At 37.8% G+C, this 17,525-nt stretch overlaps 1 protein-coding gene across 3 annotated transcripts in view; it reads right to left on the bottom strand.

Annotated features, from left to right (window-relative positions):
* LSAMP (limbic system associated membrane protein) overlaps nucleotides 1–17,525 on the bottom strand; it is a 679,473-nt gene that overhangs the window by 17,903 nt on the left and 644,045 nt on the right. The window contains exons 5-7 of one of the 3 annotated variants that reach the window (XM_090276839.1): nucleotides 15,326–15,446; nucleotides 14,687–14,835; nucleotides 7,774–7,809 (exon numbers count right to left, since the gene is read on the bottom strand). In XM_090276839.1, coding sequence (XP_090132965.1) covers nucleotides 7,774–7,809; nucleotides 14,687–14,835; nucleotides 15,326–15,446 — 306 coding nt within the window. Of the gene's footprint in view, nucleotides 1–7,773; nucleotides 7,810–14,089; nucleotides 14,162–14,686; nucleotides 14,836–15,325; nucleotides 15,447–17,525 lie in introns of those variants that run through there. The other 2 variants (XM_090276855.1, XM_090276849.1) reach the window with 2 other exon arrangements.

Consider the following 17,525-nt stretch of genomic DNA (forward strand, 5'->3'; position numbering starts at 1 on the left):
GTCTTTCCCAAGACGCAGCTCTGAGCGTGGCACACAGAAAGTACTAGGATCGATTTTTTATTTTTTTGAGTGAATGAATGGTGTCATCAAAATATTGTGCATTATCAAATAAATTTAACCTGGGTCAGAAGGTAGTTTTTCACTGCGCATCAAGGATGAAGACTCTTTCTTATATTCCTCCTAATGGTTAGAAGTCACAAGGAGAAGAAAACATGAACTCTAAAAGAAACTCTACAAAGCAAAAGCAAGTGGAGCGGACATCTACATACAGAAAAAGAAGTCATGCTACTAACTGAATGACTAAGAGAGCTAGGAATGGTCCTCTAAGGGAAGACCAGCCGCCACGATCATTCCATCTTTCTCAGCACCGCAACACTAAGCAACCTTCAAGATGAACTTACCTGTGCTCTGGAACTCCAGGGAGGAAAATAGAACCAATCTCCCAAGGAGCTCTCTAACTTGCTCCTCAACAAAGAGAAGTACAAGCTTGTGCTTGGTTTCTTTTGTTTAAGCTGTTTCTGCTCTACAATCATCCCCTGCTTCCAAGTCAGACAAAATCTGCACGTATATTTGAGGACGGATTTTAGAATGGCCAAGCAATGTTCCCACATAGAACATGGCTGGGAATGCTTGGTGCTGTGTGGACTGAAGAGGATGGGACGGTAAACAGAATGGACACTCAGCCAAGGCACGTTACCTCTTACCGCTTTTTTAAAAACCACAGTATCCTGTTGTTGCCCCCCCAAACAGTGTCCTCTCAGATAGGTAAAAAATTCATACTGAAACTGCAAGATTAGAAGGTGAGCGGTTAGGTCAGAATTTTTGCTGTGACTATATGACAGATAAAGTAGAAAGGACAGAAAGCTGTAATTCATAGTAAAGACATTTTGTTAGGTAATGTCTAGGTGTTAAAGTATGCACATGTGTTACAGAGATGTGGCAAGTGTTTTTTTTTTAGAATCAGCACAGTGATAAGCAAAACAGCATAGTAAACTACGAGGGTGCTTGGCTCTCCAGGCTCCAATTAGGCAGCATGATAAATGACTCGTAAAGTCTCTCCCCACACCCCCTGATTTATGGTGGATGTAAGTTGACAATTCTTAGTGAAGTCCCAGTGAGCGGTCTGCCTTCTCTCATCATACCTGGGTACCTGTGAATACCTTAAATTAGAATTCCAAACTCATTATGTCATGCTGTGTTCTGACATGGCAGGTTTGCTTCTACACAGCAGTATACATGGGGGATGTAAGAAGGTGGAGCTAGTTAAGCTGATTTTCCCCCCATGGAAGGGTTCCTTTAATTTTAATACCTACCAATGACTTGTGATGATGAAAGACCATTGTGAGGACAGAGTGACTGCATAAGGCAAGTTATTACTACGTTTATTTTGTATCTTGCCTCTTCAGAAGTAGATATTTCCTCCATAAAGAGAGGATAACGGCTTTATGGTGCTTGCATGACTGATAATCATGGTTTAGAAGTGAATGCTAATACTACCAAAACCTTTTCTTTTCTTTTCTTTTTTTGAAGGATATCAAAGGAAAAGTGTATATGTAATGCAAGGTGAATAAGGTGGAAAATGTGGAGCAAAAGAAAATTAAGAAATAAAAACCAGGAATAAGAATTTCAAATGAAAAAGAAAGAGAAAGCCAAGGGGCAGACTAAAATTTAAATTTATACTTTTGGGGGTTATTATATGACATTCATCAGGGGCTGTGACTGTATTGATTATGACAGAATTCTTGGAAGACTATGTACTATTATTATTATTATTGACTCTTAGTAGTCCCACTCCTTTCAGGAATCCTGAACCTAGAGCAAATCTCCCACAGACAGGACCTTCTTCCTAGCTACATCCACCACTGTTCCTCACAGTAGGCTGTTACCTTCCTGCTAAATGGCCTACTGGTGCAATCTCTGCTGGGGGTGCGCTCTAAAGACTAGAGGGACCTGCATCAGCTTTTCCTGTCCATTCAGGATCCTGGTCTTTTCACCCTTTGGGGCAGCATGCCAACATATTTCCTGCTGCAAATCTCATTGAGTTCTTTTTAGGCAGCGTTATTTCTTTTAATTAAAAAGACAAGACTGTCAATTATTTAAACTTAATCCTCAAATGTAATTGTTACTTTGAAAGATTTTTTCCCATAAAGCTCATATTAGAGAAATATTTCCATCAAATTAAAATGTAGTGTGAGCTTGGATTTTCAAAAATTATTCATCTTCAAATCCCTTCTGGCTCTAGAAATCTAAATCGCACAGCCATCCAATAGAACAGGGAAGTCACCAGGAAAGGCTGACTGTTGTAGGCAGATCCAAACTAGGAAAAGAGGAAAAGCCATTAGAAAGGAGTCCCAAGAACCAAAAATTCTTCTGCTTTTACACTGATGCTGTAGGATTTTTAGCCATTTAGCTTGAAGCTAATGTAAATTCTGAGAGAGGTGACACTTCCAAGCTATTGTTGGACATTTAAACAGCAATATAAATAAATTTCAGATTTATTCTTTCTAGCACAGTTTGACAGGGAGAGAATAAGAACTGTTTAGGAAACCAAGGTAGGAAGGATGGAGAGGTGAGAAGAGGAAGACAAAGAAATGAATTCAGCAAAGACAAACACCTATTGGGTCTAAATCACCGGATTGGCAAGAGAAGTATTGATTCCAGGTGAAGTATTGGCACAACTCTTCCACTTGGTTCCCAATTAATAACAAAAATCAAGAGAAAGTCACACTGTTGTTCCCAGGAAAGGAGTCAGGGTACTAACGTTCACTCCTAATTATCGTCTTGTGTATTAATCAGAGCTCGTGGTTTTGCTGTAAATTTGTGTCAACACAGCTGCCGAAGTTCTAACAGTAAAAACAAGACCCTCTTTTCACCAGTCAATGGGAAAGAAGTGATGTATATAAAAACTGAAACCTTTGCTAGAACATGCTTTATACTTTTGACCAGGAAAAGGGGTAGGTTCTTTAAATTGATGACTTTGAATTAGTGGTAATGTGCTTGACAGGCATGCACTGAGTGTGTGAGTGGATGTGTGTGTGTCACAAACAGGAAACTGTGCAGCTTTCAGCTCCTCTTAAGTTAATACTGTAATATTGATGGAGGAAATAATGAATTTCTTTATTTGGCCTTGAGATACTTCTATATTTAAACTTGTTAGGTCTGTGGGCATTTCAGATATCCCTACAATCCATAATACATCAAACTATAATGAAGCCACACGGAGCTTATATCTGATTAATATCCAGACAATATGATACAAGTACATCTCTAAATATCAGTGCTTTTAAAAATCATGAGAAATATGTGTATCTAAATATGAATATTTTAAATTCAATATGCTTTCTTTCTAGGAACTTGAAAGCTCTCTTTAATATATTATTTAAAACACCACTTTGAGCTTATAGGCATAAAAAATATAATTTCTTTCCCATTTCACAGTTGGAAAAACTGAATTAAAGAGAACAATGCTAGTAATTATCCATGATTAATAGAGGGGCATATGTAAATCAGCCTGAATAAGTGTGTGAAATTAGATGTGCCGATGCCAGAGAGCTCTGCTCATGTTTTTAAAGATGAATGCTCTCATATACATCTCTGCATGAGCTGGGCATACATTCTATGTGCTGAGTATATTTGAAAATGGTCTTGGTAAAACTGTATGGATATTAAGATAACTGAGTATTGTGTATTATAAACATTACACTACATAAAGTATTAGATGAAAATTTTAAATTCAGTAAACAGATATATATTTAATGAACATAAATGCATACATAATGTTTATTTAAAATGTGCTATAGATTTATACATGTGCCTGGGTGTTGCGATGGACAGACTGAAGTTTGGGTGCACTGTGATGATGAAAAAGCGTGGGAGAAGGTATATGTTAGTTTCTTGGAGTTGCAGGGGTTGAGGTAACACATGAAAGAAGCCTTAGAGCTCTACTGCTACATGAGAAGCCCACTATCAATGTTAGCTATTATTATTATTACCACTGTTAGATAAGCTGAAAGTGATGCTATAATAAGGAGCTGAAAAGAGGCGTTTTCTCATTGATACCCAGGATAATATACTACAGAAAATAAGTAAAGCTGTAGGAAATTATCCACTCATCTTTACAGCATGGAATATTTTTAGGATGTTTCTTCCAGTTTTCTTCTCATCCCATGGAGTCTGATTTTGAGAACCCACTCCTGGGAATGCCAGGTGAGGGGAGGTATATCCCATCCTCCTATTGTAGATAGAATCTGGCTGGTCTGATGCCAAATCTGCCCATAACATCACTAGCCCGCCTCATGAGGACATGTACCAGGTAGACTTTAGATTTCTGCAAGCCTGGCTTGTTTGTGGATTGGATTTTATTTTTTTTAAACTTTAATTTGGGGGGGGGGTTGTTTTGTTTTCAGAGAAAGCTTTAGACAGCTGTATTAATCATGCAAACCCAGCCATGTGCAATGTGTTTTATCAACGGCAGAACAGGAACTGAATGGCAAGTAGCTGTGAACAAACCCAGTGCAATGCCTGAACCTGGAAGATAATCTCAACATTTCCCAGACCCACTCACCACACTGGGTTAGTGAATGGAAAGGCTGTTCACTTGGGATAAATATCAGATGGGAGGCAAACAAGTGAGACATTTCAGTTATTAATTTTTTAAAAAAGTTTCTGTGATAGGGAAGGATGGGCCGATTGAGCCCAGAGAGCCCCAAGCTCAAGGGAATTCTTCACTTGAGGGTGATAAAAATAAGACAATGATGTTTGTCCTTGTCCTTTTCTCTTCTTTCATGTAACTTTAGGTTTCTGAGGCTGGTTTGCTCACCTCATTTTTAACCTGCAGTCCTCCCAAGTGTGAGGGCAACTCCAGGTGCACTTTCATCCTGATGGGCAATGCGCGAGGAAGCTCGTTATTCAGAGGCCTTGGGAAATGATTGGAGACTAACAAAGTGAGAAAAGTTCCCTCTGAGTGGACTTCTTCCTCATTTTACAATTCAGTGGAGTTTCTACAGAGATATATTTTGGGGTAGTTATGCAAATATATGCCATTCAGGACTCATTTCAGAATATATAAACCAAAATTAAAATTAATGAGAAAACCGTCTATTAGGAACAGATCAAGGATGGACCACTATTATATATATCTCTTTTAAATAGAAGCAGAGAAGCACACTGATTTTTTGTTTTGTTTTGCTTTGGCAGAATAGAAAAGGACATTTGAAAAATTTCTGATTGTCCACAGACAATACAAATTATCCTTTAGTATAATTCCAGTAATATCATTATCACTGCAGAGAATCAAGCAATATGATGAAGGAAACCCAGGGGAAATACATTTGACTTATTGAGCCTTGCTTTGTTTAATCACAGCTTGAAGGGGTTTAGGGATGCATTCCTGCTGTGACTCTGCTGTTTGTTCGCAGACAGCCTGATGAGCCATGTAGAGGGGGTAGGAGCCCCTCCAATGAGTGGTATTAACAATGAAGCAGCTGAAAATATACATGTATTTCTGTTACTGGAAAGTAGGAGGAAAAGTTCTCTTTATGATGGGAGGACAGAAATAGATCTGTGGTACTTTCTGCTACTTTTGAAACACCTTAAGGGAAGTAATTGGCTCAAAATCTTTCAGGCCCTTTGCATCAACCAACTGCTTACAGACTTTTTTAACACTAAGGTCTGAAATGTAGGATTCCACATAGATGAGAGGATACAATATTTATTTAAATGAAGGTGGCTAGTGCTATAGTTATGACCACAGTGAGGCTGGCATGCTTTCCATAGATATTTCAGTACATAAGTGGCACTATGGAAAAAATTAAGAACCCTGTAAGTTAGTTCCCCTCCGTCCATGGGAAACTTCATTTCATGTGGGTTGCCATTTTGATTGGAAAGACAAGGAGAAAAGGGATTTGATCCCTAGAAAAATAAAGTCCTTGTAAAAAATATGGAATTTAAGAGGGCACTATCTTTCCTTACCAGCCTCTTACACCAGCTCTCCCAAGTCTCCATGAACAGCTTTTCAATTTCTAACAGCAGAAGCCCAAAGTATTAGTAAAATAAACTATGTTCTCTAAAACTATTGAATCTACAGAAGCTATCTACAGTCTATCTACAATCTAAAATCAAACTAGGGTCATTCTCCAATCAACAATTCAGTTTGTGGGAAAATATCAAGCTCAACAAAATCTGACATACTCCATCCCTTAATCAGACTGTTTTTCAATATCCAATTGCAGTCCTTTGAGAAGAGTGTCTGGCTTCATTTTGTTCAATGTTACATATATCATAAAGCATGACCCAATAAAATATTTGAGTTTTTAGCTGCAGAACTCTCACAAAGGACCTAGAGACACTGTGAAAAGTTCGTCTTGGATATAGCACGACTTTTTTGAAAAACTATCCATTGGGACAAATGCGTATGTATGTATTTGTCACATTAAGATACTCGCAAGATGGCAACATGGTAAAACGGTGTTAATCTCTGCAACACTATATGATGAACGTCTTAAAATAATCATGGCATATCAAGAATTCAAAATGGGATATTTTCAGTGAACATGAAGTTTGATGTCAAATGTAAAAAACAGGCACATTTTAACAGTCTTATTTTTAGTGGCTGGCATAAGAAACAGATTTCATTAATGTTTTAGGAAAAGATCTTATTCAGCAGAGTTCTTCTAAAAATAGTTTGAGCCCTTCTTAAAATTTAAGGGTAACTTTTAATAAGCTGTTTAATTGATCCTTAAAACCTTGCAATCCTCATTTCAAATATAATTCAAACATCTATGAATACATAGATATGAAAAACATTGCATTATTGACACTGAATTCTACACCCAACTCTAGCCTCATTTTAGTTTGGACAAATGTTAATGAAACATGATCTGTCTTCAAACTAATAAAACTGCAGCTTCCTACCTTTAATTCTGAGCACATTTCCTTTAGAGTATATACAATAATCTTGTTTAATTGGATTTATTTTTTTCCACATTAGCCCCTGCATGGCCTACTTTCCATTTTTTTCTCAGGTCTTTGAGTGTTATTTGCAAATCACTTTTCTGGAATTTAATTTCAATGGTAGGTTGGTTTCATTTCAGATTTTTTTGTATTATTTTAATTTTATTTGCCAATTTGCCTTTAAACAGCCTTAAGCTAGAAGATTGGGGCTGCAACTTGCATCTAAATGTGATGTAGGAAGCGAAATTTAATTTGAGTGTGTAGAAAGTTTTATGAAAAGAAATACAGAATGATTGCCCTTTTTTTATTTGTGTTTTCTAAAATAATTATGTTTAAAAGGAAAAGCCCCTGAATTGACCAAGATTTAAAGAAAAAGCAATATCCTTGTGATATGCTTGAGTTCAACCTTAGGCAGTAGATTAATTCATTTTTACAAGTAATACTCTAGATTCAGATTCTATAAACCTCCAAATATGAGTGTGGTCAGTGAGAGGATTCATAATTTTATGAGCTACAGAATTTAATTGGCTGTGTTCCAAATATGGGGTTCACAGTTTCCTGTAATTGAAGAAAAAATTGCTTTCCTACTTTAGTATCATCATCCCAACTATTAACCAACCTGAAGTTCAGTTAGGTGATGAATATGTTACATACCTATCAACTGGTATGGGGGCAACTGACTGACTTTCTTTTGTATGTTTAAAAAAAGTGATTTCAATTGTGTGTTACTTTTGTGAATATGTTTTAGTCTGTGTGTTTGCACATTATAGATGATGGAGAATGACCCAGCAACAGAGCTACAGTGATGAAAATCATACTGACCTTGAATGGGGTGGGGGATTGTGGGTGAGACACGCTCTGAAGGGGAAAAAATAATAAGCATCATGGAGAGTTTATATATAAATATATATCTTCATGTTTAGTTGCTCAATTATAAAACAGATGAATTTCAATGCCAATAAGATTATCTTTTCCATAAAGTGTCTGTATGTTCTTCCTGCCAACACTAAAGAATTATTAGTAACACAAAATTCAAAGCCTTTTGAAAAAATTTAGCAAGAGTCGGGGACAATATCCTATTGTGATAAGCCTACAAACAGGAGGCCACCCTCCACTGGAAAAACCCACTACCAGAATTACAGAATTTTTTGAGGATTAGGGTTGAGGGTGTTTATAGCAGTAGTGATCACGTTCAGGTTATGCATTTTGATCCTGGTTTTGGTCAGTTTGACTCATAACAAATGGACCTCTATGGTGGCTAAGGATGCCTTTCCTCTCCCTAAGCTCTAGAGGTCATATTAGCTCTAGCTAAGCATCTGGAAAATTTATTTTGGGAAATACTAATTCAACTTTTCCCTCAGGCTTTTACTTCCACATCACTGATATCAGTGCAAGAGTGATGCCAAGGTAATAAGTTTCTTGTCATAATATAATTTTATTTTTAGTCTTTTCCTTAATCTCACCTTCTTGTGGTAATACAATGTCACCTGAAATTTGATCAACCAATCAAATTTTCTTGATGATACATCCTACTGAGAAACGAGAAGTGCTTTTATTTTCAACACTTGGGTCTTAACTTATGTTGCCCCTCACAGTCCCATCCATCCCTAAGCTACTGAGCATAAATTGTACATGCTGACAAAACTCAGGCTTGAAGGTACCCTCTACTTATCTCATCAAAACCCCAGGTTTAACTCTAAATCCTCTTCTGAGGCTCTTTCAGGAAGGCAGGATTATGTATTAGGGATAGGATGCATTACTTGCTACTCATAACCCCTGTATAGTGTAATATAATTAGCACACACTATTCTATATTCCTCCCAGCAGCCTGGTTAAATGAAGATCAATGATCAGTAAAAATCAACAAATATCAAAACCATGAAGAGAAAAGCATATATACATATTTAAATTTAATCTTCTTGTCATTTTGTACCATAAGCTTACTTAGAAAGAGTAGGTTTTCCTGGAATTTGGGCACTCAGTATATCTGGGTACAGAAAACCCAGTCTCCTGGCAGAGTGGGCTTTTTCTCTAGCTTGGCTGAAAGTTGTAGCTTAAACGCCAAAGTTTCCTAAGTGCATTTAGATGGAAAAGGTCAGTAACAGCACAATGAACAATTGTGTCTTAGTTACACAAGTGTCAAGTAGAAAAATGGTTTAAACTCCACTGGTTATTTGGTGTTAAGTTTCCAGCTTTTAAAATAAATAGTTCTCAGTAGTTATGTAGCAGTAGGAGACCACTGTCCCATATTATATTCTATCTACTGTATTTTATTTTTATTATTACTGTTATTATTTAAACAATTTAAATAACTCAGCTTCATACTTTCTCATCACACTGTTCACAGCTGGGAACATGCACTCTGCCCTCACTTCCACAAGACCATTTGTATTGTTAAACCATCTCACTCACCCTCCTCTTATGGCCTTTTCAACTGTTGCCCATCTTGTTATTATCATCTTAGCTCCATCCTGTTATCATCCTCTAAGCCCTATGATGTCCTATTAGTTATTCTCATTCTTTTAATTCCATTCTTATCATTCCTTAGATACATCCCATCTCAGCTTTTAATCCCTATCCTTCCACCTCATTCTGTTGTACTTTATAGTTTATACCAGGGTTTGTGACCTCCTATAAAATGAAGTAAATTTCACTTATAAAATGAAACCTAAATTCTCCAATTTTTAATCTTCAAAAGTCAGGGAGGTCAGAGACCTTGGTGCTGTGTATGTGCTTTGTCTTTTGGCTGCTAATACAGGCATACCTTGTTCTATTGTGCCTCACTTTATTGCATTTTGTAGATGTGTGTTTTACAAATTGAAGGCAAGATCTTCCACCTGCAAAAAAGATTACTTCTCACTTAATTGCAATACTTGCTTTATTGTGGTGGTCTGGAAGTGAACATGCAATATCTCCGAGGTATGCTAGTACTTGACAAGGTCAACCTCGCTTAGTAACTGATTGGGAGGTTTTAGGAACATAACTTTAACGTTGATCCCAGTACTATATTGTGTGGCTCTTAGTAACCCCCTTGACTCTGAGCTTCAGTTTCTTGTCTGCTAGATGGGGGTTTGGGTTATTATTGACTGATTCTGCTGGGACACCATGAAAAACTGCTGTATGGGCATTTTCACTTCACAAGAAAACCATCTCCATTTAAAGCACCTAAATGACAAAAGCTAGAGTTGAGGGTTGGCGACACACACACACACACACACACACACACACACACATATATACGCACACACACACACACATAATATATTAACTCTGATATGATTTTATTTTAATATCCAATGGGTATTGCAGATGTTCAATGGTCTCTTGGGAAGTCAGCATATTCAATGGCTGTTTTTGAAACTAAAACTAGTTTTCCATCTATTTCTTTTGTATCAACAGAGAACCTTTATAAGTAGTTTACAGACACTCTTTCAAAATACATGTGGGTAAGTGTTCACATAGCTGCTCAGACTGGATTATTATATGGTGTATGCAGAAGTAGCTGATAAAGAGGTTTTACCTCATCTTAACTAGTATTGAGATAAGAACTCAAAATGGTTTCTAAAGAAGCGGAGGAAGCCCCCATTCTGAGGGCCCTCCTCAGTGCTGGGTTGCTTAGGTAGTACTTGAGATTTAATCAAGTATAGCTTTAAAAGTTAATAGTCTTTTAAAATTAAAAAGAAAATTTAAAAACCTCCTACACACTTACATGGTATGACCCAGTGTAGGTTTCTTTGTACTTTTATTCTTTTGTACTCAACAGCCTCCAGCATTGTAGTAAAGTACCTCATCAATCCACACATTGATCAATGGGACTGTCCTTTTTTAACATGTGGGACTATTCCCCTCAAGGGTCAAATGCTGACCACTGGGCTAAATTATCAGCTCAGAATCCCAATGTGCTGAAGGAAAGCCAGCAGTCTAAACTATGGATCCAGGCTGGTGGGAGTTAATGGAAATGGAAGTGGGCTGTGGCAGAATTAGTGCTCCTGGGTGGGAAGGAATGTATATATAATAGTAGTTGAAAGACCTTCTTAGCTGAAAAATGGAGAAATAAATTAGATATCCTCTCACCTCCAAACAACAAAAGATATATCTCCTAACATTTCCCCATGGACACAAATCTAGATAATACATTGGTCTAGAGCCTGGACTCTGGAAACAGATTTCATGAATTTAAGTCCCAGCACCCTTACTTAGTTGTAATAACTAACGTAACTTTTTTGTATAATGGAGAAATATGAATACCTAATAGGGTTGTCATGATGATTAAATGAGATCATGTATGTTAAGTGTTCAGCACATGTGCAGAGTACCTTGTAAGCACTCAGTTGGTAATAAGTAATGATATTAAAATTACTATTCTCCTTCCCTGTTTCTTTTAAAGTAACTCAACATAAGCAGTGAAACAAGATAGGGTTCCTCTGTGGGTGCATCACAGTCATCACTGTGGAAACATGGAACCTCTTATGTTATATAGACTGACAACGGCATCATCAGAAGTCCCAGTCTTCACCCAGGTGATACACATTCCCCCATATGACAAAGACCAAGGAACTGAATCCTTGCCCATCACATTGTACCAATAGATTAATGTGTTCAGAAAAATTATACAGTGGAATTCTTTGCCCAGGGTAAAGAAGAACATATAAAAGGCTAGATTACTTGGATCTATAGCCTGAGGTAGTATGGATCATTGACAAATATAATGCTAGAATGTGTGGAGAACCAGACACGAGAAAGAAATGCTTCCATTGACTTAGGAAAAAGGTCCTATGAGTGTAGTGTATTCTTGCACTCTATTCCATTGTTCTGATCCCTTTGGAGAGCACTATTTTAATACAGAGTGGAGAAGTATATGTGTGCCTATGGTTCAGGGCAACATGTAGCAGTGACCGCAAATTGACACCGCATAAAAAGACAGCACAAGTCACTGTGGTGGACACTGAAAATGTGCTGATGCACCAATGAAGATGGATAATCGTGAACTCTACAGGGGCTCTGGCTCTGGTTTACACCGGCTGCTACCTCTGGCTGGCAGCAACTCACCAGCTGCCTCATCTGCTCTGGACTGGCTGGGTCAGCAGAGCACCCCGCTGCCCACACTGTGCTCTCTGTCAGGGCGGCCAGCCGCAGCCATCCCTCCCAGGCACCCCTCCCCTCCTGACTCTGCTCTATGTAAAAGCACTACCAACAGTGTCTTCCTTCCTCCCATTAAACCCTCTGCCTACTCTGAATCTAAGTTACGGGCAGTCTGTTCACAGATGTACTTTTTTCTTTTTTCCTTTTCTTCCTTCCCACCTTCCCTTCTCCACACGCGCTCCATCTCTCTCTCTCTCTCCCGCTCTCTCTCTCCTTTGTGTGAAACAGGTCACCACAGAGCTGCATTCCCAAGGAATCAGCTATGAAGGCTGTAGTAACAATGCATCTGTGAAACCTAAATGGTAGGGGTGGGGTGGGCATGGTGGAAGTGATTCCTGTACATGAGAAGCACAGAGAACTTCCCCCTTAAAATGTTTATGCTTAGGCCTTGGGTCTAAGAAATAGGGAAGTAGAATCACTATTTTTTTTAGCACTTTTAAAAACTTCTTTTCCCTTCAGAACTTAATGAGTTCTCTTACTCTATTCTTCTGTATGACACCTCCTAACTTTCCCATAAGGTAAGAAATCAATGCCAGACTGAATGCTGATGCGTGTGCTGCCTCTGTGTGCTGCTGGAGTCAGAGCTCGTGCCCATGTGGGCTGCTCTGCAGAGGGGAGTGTGGGCTCACTGGGAAGTAGTACATTGTTCACCACAGCGCTGTGCACACCTCACAAAGGTAATTGAGGGTGACATCTGTGAAATCGTCAAGGGCCACACTTGCGCAATTCCTTGATTTTGAGTTTACAAATAGAAATTCTGTAAGATTCTTGACATATTTCCCTGGGCACTTCTTAATTTCGCTTAATCTTAGAAGTCCTTTAATTGGACTTTTATTTTTAGGGCAATGTTATTATGAGGCTTGAGATGACCTTTTTTCACCAACCCCAGACTGACAGTATCTCCATTACCTTTGACCCAGCCCATTCTCTCTCTGTCCTCCTCAAGTATGCCACTCTTCCTCCTCCTCCTTCTCTCTGTCTTTAGCTGTCACTTATTAATTACTTGAAATGTATCATTAGTGCAGTTCTGGGCTGGCTAGAAAGAAAAGCTACTGTAATGCAAATTTATAATTGCTCACCTTCTCTAATCCAATTGTCCAATTTTCTCTTTTCCAATCCTTATAAAACCTCTTGTTAAGTATATGTTGTTTTATTTAGCCAGATCACTCTAGACTTTTCAGAATCTCAAATTTATCATTAAGGCTGTCCCCCCTCCCCCATTTATGGCATTCCTAAAGTCAGAAATGAAACAGGTAACTATATTTCTTAACAAATGTCTTCTCAAGTGTCATGAGATATTGATGTCTATATCTGGAATAAAGAACACTGATGTTTGGCCTTCAGAGGCAAGTAAACAGAGGTATGAATTCTAAGCTTCATATTGACAGAGCATCTTTATAGCTGTATCATATCCAACTCTTACAGACTTAAGTCAATGGAAGGTATCAATGAGAATAGTTTGTGGTTATTATTTCTTACAAGTGGAGTTGTATTTTGAACAATTTTTAAATGATTTTAATATTATATTTCAAGAAAACTCTCACTTAAATGGATTTTTCTTTTAAAAATCTTTTTTTTCTCAAAGTCTCCTCTAAACTATATAAAGTAAGATGGAAAGATCACTCCTGGCCACAGTATCTCTAGAGTTTCCAATTTAATCTGTGTAGAAAAAAATGTCATAGCAGCTTGTTATTCTAAAATAATAATAGTAAATTCTTTGGACTTTATGCTTTAGTTAGAATGAACTTTTTGGCCCAGCATGTACTAACAATTTTGCTTGTTTTACTTATTCTGATATACATTTCCTTATTCCACATGTTATCATCTTTCAGGATCTCACCCATCATACTTCTATTTCTCAGGGAGCATTTGCTTCTATGTGCAGAATCACCAGCCAACAAGGCAGGGGGTCAGGTACCCAATGGTAACAAGCTGCTATAGAGCAAGGCTCCAAAGTGGGCTCTCCTGCTAACATCAATCACTTACCACAACTGATCCCTCCTGGGTCTGTCCTAAGGCTCTTCACTGGTCTTCAGAAATGCCCCTCTCCTACCATTCCATCTCTCTTCTAAAAATACATTAGAAAATGTTTCATGCTGTCATACGGTAACCTTTCTGCAACATTTTTCTCCAATGGATTTCATATTTTAATCATTTGTTCCATTTTCTCTCTTTTTACATAATACACTTTCTTTTTCCAGCCTCTTTCTTCTGCCAGCACCTAATCCATCCTCACTGATTATTAATCACTTAATAATTCTCATCACTGCCATTTTTGAAATCTCATCCATATTCTGGGATGTTACATCACCTCTGCTCCTTAAAGAGACTATCACCCAAGAGATATGTATACAAACAGACAAATGAAAACAAGACAAATATCAAAAGTAAGCCAGAGAATAGAGAGATAAATTATTCCATCTGTAAACTTGTCATATGCATAGGGGTTGAGAACCTGTATTTTTGTTTGTGACTATAGTCTGATTTTTATATAAATTTACCATTAGTAAATAAATAAGTGATTTTTAAGCTTTCCATGGGAGGATTCGATCAACCAGATGCTCCCAAATTGGGCCTGATTTGGTATACTTACTGAAAAGGACTAGGCTTGCATTGGTGACCCCCAGCTTGTTGGCAGCCACGCAGGTATAGTTGCCATAGTGCTCCTCAGTGACGTTGGTCACTGTCAGGGAGGACTGGCCCTCTGTGCTCTTAATCTCAAGGCCATTGGCACTGTTTATCCTAAGAATTCAAAAACAGAAGAGTAAAAAGTAACACTGATGAAGATTTGGCATAGGAATTCCTTTTTCATCATTATATTGGAGGAAAAGAAGAGAAAGGAAGTGGTTAGAGTCTGTTGTTCTGTATTCATTCCTCGTGTTAATAGTGCAATTCAATATGATCTGAATCAACGTCCATCTACAGAGAAGACCCCAGGGATGGATGAGTTTCACTGGGCTTGATTTCCACTCTAAGCAAGAAAAACATGCAGGTGGAAACTATCCACTGAACCACATACCTCACTCTCTGCATGTAACCTGAGTGCTTTGAAGCTTCAGCTTAAGTATTACAGTCCTGAAAGCACTTGATAAAAAAAAATGTTGAAAAGAAAGAGTCTAAGAGTACAGGCCTATGCAAGTATACTTGGGCTAGTTTTTGTCATTGGGGCTCCTGGTGCCACTAGGGCCACCTATCACAGAAGTTGGGCACAACAGATTTGGCACATACATACCTGGTATCATCCCGGTACCACTCAAAGTCAGGTGCAGGCACTGCCGAGGCCTCACATTTGAGCGAAGCTTGTCGCCCTGTGGTGGCTTCGTTACTCTTGGACTCTGTGATGGTGGGAGGATCTGCGGGAAGGAAAGGCACATGGTTTGCATGACAATCAGAGGGCACTCCAAAATATCCATGCAAGAAGAAATTGGAAAGGAGAATCTGATTGGAGAGCTGCAGGAAAGAAATAGTCTTAAATCTCCATTTACATGAATTTATGATCAGATGAATGGGACTGATCACTAGAAACCTAAATAAAAATAAGAGATAATTAATGAAGCCACAGACTTGATGTACTTAAATGGGACACTTAACAGGGTTTTATGGATATAGAATCTAGGATTTCTTTTTCCTTCTTCCAATACACCATCAATTACTTCAACCATAGATTATAATATGTGCATAGGTTTTTTTTTTTCTTCATAAATTAGGTGGTGATACTAAAGGACTTGGGATTTTAATGTATAATTCTTAATTTTTTTTCATAATTGTCATGACCATCATTGTGATTGTTACAGTTTAGGATGACAGTAAGAAGTCTGATGAAAATAATACAGGTCTAAAGTTCTCCAAACCCAAGCTTAGCCTAATATTCTTTTCAGGAATTCAGAAAAATAAACTAATATTAGATGATTACTTAACCATTTTTCTCTTCTGTGTTTCCTTATTGCTATGACCCAAGTAAAGTTTTGCTTTTATGTGGGACGGTGCAGTTTGAAGTCTATCCTGATGCACAGAAGCCTTCCTAGTGTATCTTCTGTCTGCTTAGAAAAGGCCCACAGAGCTGTGACAAAACACAGCTAATTTGCCATTATTCTTTATTAAAAAACATTATATATATATATATATATATATATTTATTTATTTATTTATTTTCCTTTATCCAGTACCACACTTTCTCTTTACATTTAATATTATTTTGTATTAGTTTCAGGTGTATAGCATAGTGGTTAGACAATCATATTCTTTACAAAGTGTTCCTACTGATATTTCTAGTACCCACACAGCACCATACATAATTATTACAATATTATTGACTTTATTCCCTATGCTGTATGTTGCATCCCCCTGACTATTTTGTAACCATCAATGTGTACTTCACAATCCATTCACCTTTTTCACCGAGGCTCCCAACCCCCACACCCCTCGCAACTATCAGTCCGTTCTCTGTATCTATGAGTAATTCTCTCAAGCAATCCTGTGGAGGGTGGAACAAGTGTCTACGGGTCCACGTGATGGAGTAAGGTTGGTAGATGTGAGCTCTTGGCTTGATGATGCTGTGTTTGTGGAGGTTGTGGACCTTTAGGGAAAAAAGAATTTTTTGTCCAAAACTTATTTGCCAGAAAATGGCAACATGGCTACATGTGCATGAAACAAAGCTTACTTAAGGGAAATAATAAAGTGATCTCTATATATAAAATTTATTTAAACCCCCTCAGTGCCTGGTTCAGCTCACTTATTTCTGAGTTTTTTCTTCACATTTAAAAACTATTTTTCAAGTTTTATGCCTAGAGAAGACTCTGATCTTTGTTAGGAAAGATGTACAAAAGTATCTAGTTAGTCTGCTATTTTATCTCCTGTTTCATTTTTACAGGAGCTTGGATATCTTTAAGTCATTGTCAGAGGAGAGGAGTTAGAGGACATTTGGATAAGCAGCTCTAGCCTGTGTGTAAACAGGTGTGCCAGAATGAGTGATAGTTGCTGTGTTTTGTTGTAGAATTATCTGCTCATTTTTGTATAGGCACATAAAGGCAGCATGATGAGTGGAAAAAACCCTGGGTTGGAAACTAGGAGTCCAGGAATTTAATTTCAACTTGCTTGTGTGGACCTCCCATCACACACTTTATCTTTCTGAGCCTTGGTTTTATTACCAATGTAATGAGGGAACTACACTTTAATGATTCCTTCCAGCTATTAAAAAAATCCCAGTTCTAGTTAAAACTGCCCATTCTTTACAAATGGGCAGTTTGTATCATTATAATCCAAATGTGTTTTCATACCCATGACTCATTTAATCCTTACATTGCTAGCTTTCAAAATTATAGCTCATTTATTTATTTTATGGGTTAGAAATCAGGATTAACAGTCAGAAATAGGAAACATGAGGTGGGATTAATTCTTTTAACCAGAACTGTGGCCTAGGCAAACATCTGCAC

This window comes from Furipterus horrens, unplaced genomic scaffold (assembly GCF_987537825.1).
Source record: "Furipterus horrens unplaced genomic scaffold, mFurHor1.1.pri manual_scaffold_1, whole genome shotgun sequence".
NCBI lineage: Eukaryota > Metazoa > Chordata > Mammalia > Chiroptera > Furipteridae > Furipterus > Furipterus horrens.